This window comes from Mytilus galloprovincialis, chromosome 10 (assembly GCF_965363235.1).
Source record: "Mytilus galloprovincialis chromosome 10, xbMytGall1.hap1.1, whole genome shotgun sequence".
Classification (NCBI taxonomy): domain Eukaryota; kingdom Metazoa; phylum Mollusca; class Bivalvia; order Mytilida; family Mytilidae; genus Mytilus; species Mytilus galloprovincialis.
Genome location: NC_134847.1, coordinates 53594697 through 53601654, shown reverse-complemented (window position 1 = coordinate 53601654; position 6958 = coordinate 53594697). Strand labels below are relative to the sequence as shown.

Here is a 6958-nt window from a genome sequence, read left to right as displayed (position 1 = left end):
TGTAACGATGTTGAGCAGAGTAGCAGCTAATACAAGTCTTAGGTTTGACCTGTTAAAGCATGTTTCTCATGACAGTAGCAGCTAATACAAGTCTTATGTTTGACCTGTTAAAGCATGTTTCTCATGACAGAGTAGCAGCTAATACAAGTCTTAGGTTTGACCTGTTAAAGCATGTTTCTCATGACAGAGTAGCAGCTAATACAAGTCTTAGGTTTGACCTGTTAAAGCATGTTTCTCATGACAATCTGCACTCAGGATGAGAATGCTACTATACCTATGACAGTCTACTTTTTACAAATCGTAAATTGGATGGAGAGTCGTCTCATTGGCACTCATACAACATCTACTTACTTATACATGTACTATAGACTACTAATATAAAGCTGTTAAAAAAGACTTCCACTTTATAAATGTATTATAACAATATAACATTAATACAAACAATGCACATACACAATATGATTATGAAAGTTGTTAAAAAATGAAATGTACATTTAAAAATGAATGAAAGATGTGAAGTGTTTGTTTTAAATATATTTTCATGACACCAAATTAAAATTGATACATTTTTGGCTTGAAATTTTTGATGAATTATTCACATCAATTGTTTATCAGCACTGAACAATGTTAAGTTCATGATATCTTAAAATGTCATCAAATATACTCTACTGATGCTATCTCTACCAACTAATCATTGTTCTTGGTAACATGAAATCACACAAGCTAACGAAGCCTTTAGGTGTCAACAAATTATTTAAAATGTTTAACAATGACTCAAATACACAATTCCAGTGTGTTATTTTACTCAGGAGATCTTGATCTTGATTTAGAGATACTTTTGTTGTTGCTCCTGCTGCGACTCCTGCTACGACTATGGCTCTCTGATCGACTTCTAGATTTGGAATAACGTCCCCTGGAACGACTCCTTGAACGGGATCTGGACCTTGACCTAGATCTGTAAAAATAAAGAGTATGTTTAGTTTACATAATTTTCTTGTACTTCACAAAGCTGTTTAATAAAAGGTAAGATTTATGTTTCAACTTTTCAAAATAACTTGGGATTTTTATTCACTTTGGCTGCATATACAAATCCTCTATACCAAGCAGAATTTTCTCTGAAAAAAAGTCAGTTGTGTAATATGAACCATGCTTAACCAACAATCTTGTTGCAATTCTCTCAGTTTGGGCTTTTAAGACTTTTTCCCTTGAACTGTTTATAAGGATTGGGATATGGTTATATTTTATGTATAGATTAGAATAAGGCAATGTTAAATGTCAAAATTGATGCATGGGTCCTGAACTCTGCATTTTTTGGAATAAGATCAGGTTTCTCAAGGTTTTCATTTTTTTAATAATTTCAGCTAGGTAAATACAATTATAATAAAATAAACACTCCAGGAGTTGTACATACGTCACGTGAATATGTTTACCACAACATTGGGGATCTCTCTCAATATTAGTTGAACTTTTGTTCACAACTTACCTATATTCACACTAAATGCAGTAATTTTGAAACAGTACAGTAATCTAACAACCCCTTCACTGCCTCAGCATTGTAAAAACTGCTGCTTTTTAGTCCTCATTTACAAGCAAACACTGCTACTCAAATAATAAATGCAGGACACATGTGACTGAATGCTTTAACAGGATTAGAACAGGTTGAAACTTTTAACAGGATTCAGGACAGCTAACTTTTAAAACTGAATACAACTGCCTGCCTGCTAGCTCTATGTTTAACAGGACGGCCAACTGACTGCCTGCTGATTCAGGACTGATTACAGGACAGCTAACTTTTAAAAACTGAATACAACTGCCTGCCAGGTCTTAAGTTTAACAGGACTGGAGATCAACTGCCTGCCTGCTAGCTCTATGTTTAACAGGACCGCAAACTGACTGACTGCCTGCTGATTCAGGACAGGTTACACTTTAATGCAGCATTTTGAGACTGAGAACAATTTCTGCTCACATTTACTGATTTCAACTAGTCAAAAGAAAATGACAGTTTCATTGAATTATTTAATTTTTTTTTAATATATTTCAAAAATAATTCACAAATACCAAATGTTCCAAATCTGTCAACATAAAATAAAATTTTAAATGTCTATAAAGCCTAAATGAGGCATGTGCACCTGCTATAGTTAAAATTATTTATAACAAAAAAAGGGTGAACTATTTTAGTATTTACTCACATTGTACTTGTAGCAGTACTTTTCTTTGTCAGAAGAATACTCTTTATGAGTATGTAATAAATGTACAATTTATTGCGAGAATATAAACTTGATTTTTAATTGATATTCTGCAAAAATTAACACATTAAGATTCCTAAATGTATGTATGTTATTATAATGAAACTAAATCCTGAAACTGCAGCTAGGTTTAAACGACATATGTCATTGATCTCCTTAGTTTCTTCTTATACTTAACTTTTGCATTTATGCAAACTTTCAATCATACCAATGCAAGCATGAGGTCTCTCTATATGCAATTATACTTTCAAAACTCTATAAATTTACCAAACGTTGTCCAGTTTTTAAAAATAACCTAGCATGTACTTTTAGCATTTTGGTGATTAAATTAGTATTAACGTTACCCAAATCTATTCCAATCAATTTCCAGATTTACTTCACAGACAGGTGGACGGTTATTTTTGTCAGTCAGTCCAAGCAAAATAGACTGTTTTATAGTGGATTTTAACTGAATAAAGTCCTTAAATGTTTTAAGAATATTTTTATACCTGCGTGATCTTCTGGAATAGTCTCTGTCTCTGTAACTATCCCTGCTATCTCGGTCTCTTCCACCGCCATCACGATAGCCACCTCCACCACCGCCGCCATAACCGCCTCTTCTACCTCCACCACCACCACCTCCTCGACTCCTGTCTGGGGGTCGGGCGTATCTTGCCATCTGCACTCTTAGTTCTCTGCCATCTAACATCTGCATATCCATAGCATCCATTGCATCTTCGGCATCCCGTTTGTCATAGAACCTTACAAAGGCAAACCCCCTACTTTTCCGCGTGAACCTGTCTCGTGGAATGTAAATGTCTCCAATGTCGCCATACTTGTCAAATGCTCTTCTCAAATCGTCTGGTGTTGTTCTGTAAGATAGATTGTCAACTTTTAAAGATGACATACGCTCTGTATCCGTTGGCCTCCTGTCGTAACTCATGTTGATTCTGTAGAAATTTGTCAACCGCGCTCACCAAATCGATCTCTTTGTCCGCTTCCTTCCTTAATCTCGTTTTGGATATTGCCACGTGACAGGTGAGTCGTTGTTGTATATCGTGTTGATTTCATGCAAGACATAAAGCAACATTAAATCTTAAATGCACTATTTGATCATACTGTATTTTATGCTGAAGAGTTTTACATTAAATAATCCCTAAAAAGGCATGACACGTGTCATTCAAATTGAGACAATACTATTCTAACTAATTAAATCTTAGCTATGTAACTTAATCTTATTAGCCGCTGGATAAAATCATTTACATCAAACGAGTGCCGTACACTTAAACAATAAGTAATTTATGCCTACGGGATTAAGAACAGTGTCTAATTAAAAACGCAAATAAACAAATTAAATTACTTTAGCTATATCATTAACTCGAATAATTCAAGCCCTTTCCGTGTCCGATTTTCTCCCACACGAGCCTTCGTAGATCAGCGGAATATATAACGACTGAATTATTCGGGTTACTATATGATATCATAAGCTTTTTTTAATACCTTGCCCAGCTTGATATATTTCGGGATGTTTAACATTTCACAAATATATATATTCCCTCTTTTTTTTTCTTAATATTCTGAGAATAGATAGTAGTTTCTGCTAGATTTATAAATAAACTTACGTACAGTTTTTATTCCAACATCACCCACTCTATTTGTCCAATTTTTAAAGCATTGCAATTACTATGCATGCTGAAGGTTAATTCTTACTGTTTCGGATATACATGTATAACCAACTCATCATACCGTAACGGGTTTTCTCATTGTTGAAGGCCTTAAGAGTGCCTAATTATTAGTAACATCCTCTTCATTCATGATATTCAGTGGCGGATCCAGGGGGGGGGGGGGTTCCGGGGGTGCGCACCCCCCCTTTATTTTTGCCGATCAATGCATTTGTATCGGGACATATGTTTTGCACCCCCCCCCCCTTTGCCCTGGGTGCCCTGGGTTAGCACCCCCCCTTTCGAAAATTCCTGCATCCGCCCCTGATATTTTATAATGTTTGTTTTTAGATATTTAACACGTCTTTTGTTTAATATAACGATAATGACCAGGCAATACACACTGTAATGATTTCATTAACCAGTATTAAAAAGATAAACATAACAGGAGATGTGGTATGATTGCCAATGAGACAACTATCCACCGTAAAAGTGCAAATGAAAGTTCCCTTTGTAGCAATTTAAAAAAAAACACACAGTCAGGACCGACCTTCAACAATGAAAAAAATATTACTGTATACTTAGTTGAATGGGGGACTGACTAATAATTCAGCTCAGACCTTCTAAAAAGACAAATCTAACCGGCTATAAATTCAACTCAGACTGTATATAATGACAACTCAGTCAAAATATTAAAAGAGAATTTGAATACTAAAATAATTATATCGTTATCATTTTTTTTTTTATTTTTTAAAATAAAACCTGGTTTATTTATATTTTGTATTCTTTATCTGTATTTTCTTAACTCGAATTCTGTCAAAAAGCATATGCTCTACTTTGACCGTCTTTTATAAATGCAATCTGAATCCGGTCTTTAATGCCAATTTCAACAGAGTGTAGACTTTAAAAGCACTGTCTTCAAGTTAAGGTTTGGGATATTTATAGGATTTTTTTCAGGACTCACATGAAAGTTTCTTTGTACCTTGCTGCGTTTACAAATGAGGCATCGTGCAATAATTAGGATTGGCAAAATCAGGGTTGGAAAAGTCTGACCCGGACGAGAAAACTAGTTAGACCTAGTCACTAATAGGTTGTATGCTGTAACCAATGCAACAGTCTACAACAATCAAACTGTAAACAAAAAAGAATCAACCAAAACATTTCAACCGTTATTAACTCATACAGCTTTCAACCAACAGAAATACAAATAAATTTAGGAAGTGTCATTCAAAATAAGACAAATGCATGTGAAAAAATGTCCAGACGGTCTTAAAGTTGTGATCTTGCAATGTTTATATATATGTGTAAGTTTAGACTAGCTGTAGAACCGTAGCTCTTAGCTATATATGTCCTTATGTTATTTTTTTGACTTTTTGCAGATCATAGAGTTACGCAAAATAAAATAAAAGTACAAAAAGTACCATCATAGTTACGGTTTCGCAGCTAAGTATATAGACGTGTCTTCAAAGAAGGCCCAATCCGCCTTTTTCGTCACTTATAGTCTTCAGATATGTTTTTCTTTATTCTTATATAACTTTTGAGTAGTTAATTAAATACAGTTTGAATTGATTTATAGACGGTCCGAGTTGACTAAATAGACAGTCCGAGGTGTCTCCGGGCCGAGTTGTCTCACACCGAAAATCATTTGCGACAAATTGCAGCCAAAAGGTGAAGATTTTATAATATGTTTTATAAAAAAAAAAGTTATTAATGTATAGCAGTGTGAAAGGAGTGATCTGACGACTCAGAGGCGGATCCAGCCATTTCTAAAAGTATAAAGTGTGTGTGTGGGGGGGGGGGGGGGGCGAGGGGGGGAGGTTCAACCATACCTCTCAATTCAAATGGCTTGCATTGATCGTGAAAAATTGCTGGCACCAACCCAAACCTGGATCCGCCACTGCTGCTTCAAAACTGAGTGTTTGAAACTGAGTCACGCATTCACGTATGGAACAACTAGATAAAAATTTACAAGAATTCGGTACAAAACTATTAAAACATCACGGTTTTGAAGTTTTTGTCAATATTTAAATGATTTTATTATTTTTCCCAAGTAGTGCCTTCTTGTAACCTTAATATTGAAGTTAAGAAATTTATGTTAATGTTTGTAGATGAAGGTGTAGATATGTCGTTCGAGTTAATAAGGGTCATCAGAGGCGTGCACATTAAATCCTATATACCGACTTGCTTGGTCGATAACTATTGAATAATTACATAAGATAATGCTGAATAAAGCCGTGTTGCTTACTTTTTTCATGCACTTGAAGAGTTCAGTTATAGTTAATCCAAAACTTGAGAAATGTCTAAGTATTTCTAAAATTCAAAGTTTTGTAAACAGTTAATAATTTATTAAATAATCCAACTTTTTCAATACAGACTTGTTCTGAATGCTGTATTACAACTCTACATCAAATTTGAATATATAGGACCAATATTTTCAATACGGACTGGCAATGATGTGAATAAAGGGCCAATATTTCCAATACGGACTGGCAGTGAATCCTGAATTACATGCACAATATATGTTTACAGGGCCAATGATTTTAAGTATTGGACCGGGCCGAAAAGCAATATAGATCACGTGATTACTATGACCAGGACGATGTCACCAGTATGACACATGCCGTTTTAATAGTATTAGGGCGGTTTTAATCGTATTATTTAATAAAAGAGCATTATAAAAGGTACGAGTCTCGAGGCCAATACAAGAAACCTTGAATCTATACCAGTGCCAATACAGAAACAGCAAGTTCATAACACTTTATTAAATGATTATAAGACATTTTTTTTTATCATAATTGTAAGTTAGTGTAAATGATTTAAAAGTTGTATATATACATATATGTATGTGAGTGTCAGAGATAGTGTGTTGGACGGTTATAGTGTGTTTGGTAAACTTATATTTTAGTTTTTCCTTGAAAACTTTAAAGATACTGTGCAAAGGGAGGCAAAACAAATTTTCCAAAGAGGTGCCATATCGCCAGCTGATAGTGCTATATCTGCAGGTGACGGTGATCTAGATCTTAATACATGAGCTTGCAATGGTGTTCAGGATAAGTGCATTATGTGCCGCAT

General features: G+C 34.7%; 1 protein-coding gene across 2 annotated transcripts; it reads right to left on the bottom strand.

Annotated features, from left to right (window-relative positions):
- Nucleotides 1-397: 397 nt before the first annotated feature.
- LOC143047837 (serine/arginine-rich splicing factor 2-like) lies at nucleotides 398-3294 on the bottom strand. Of its 2 annotated transcripts, none has more exons than XM_076221132.1 (2): nucleotides 2735-3288; nucleotides 398-955 (listed from the first exon to the last, which is right to left on the bottom strand). In XM_076221132.1, the coding sequence occupies exons 1-2, from the start codon at nucleotides 3166-3168 to the stop codon at nucleotides 802-804; spliced, it is 588 nt and encodes a 195-aa protein (XP_076077247.1). In that variant the 5' UTR covers nucleotides 3169-3288; the 3' UTR covers nucleotides 398-801. The 2 variants fall into 2 exon arrangements, with proteins under 2 accessions (XP_076077247.1, XP_076077248.1); XM_076221133.1 differs by lacking the exon at nucleotides 398-955 and adding an exon at nucleotides 1484-1981 and having other exon boundaries at nucleotides 2735-3294.
- Between the last annotated feature and the right edge of the window lie 3664 nt (nucleotides 3295-6958).

Coding starts and splice junctions, on each gene's coding strand:
- LOC143047837 (XM_076221132.1), bottom strand. CDS start 3,168: ATGAGTTACGACAGGAGGCCAACGGATACAGAGCGTATGTCATCTTTA. Junction 956..2,734: donor TATTCCAGAAGATCACGCAG/GTATAAAAATAT, acceptor TTATTTTTACAG/ATCTAGGTCAAGGTCCAGAT.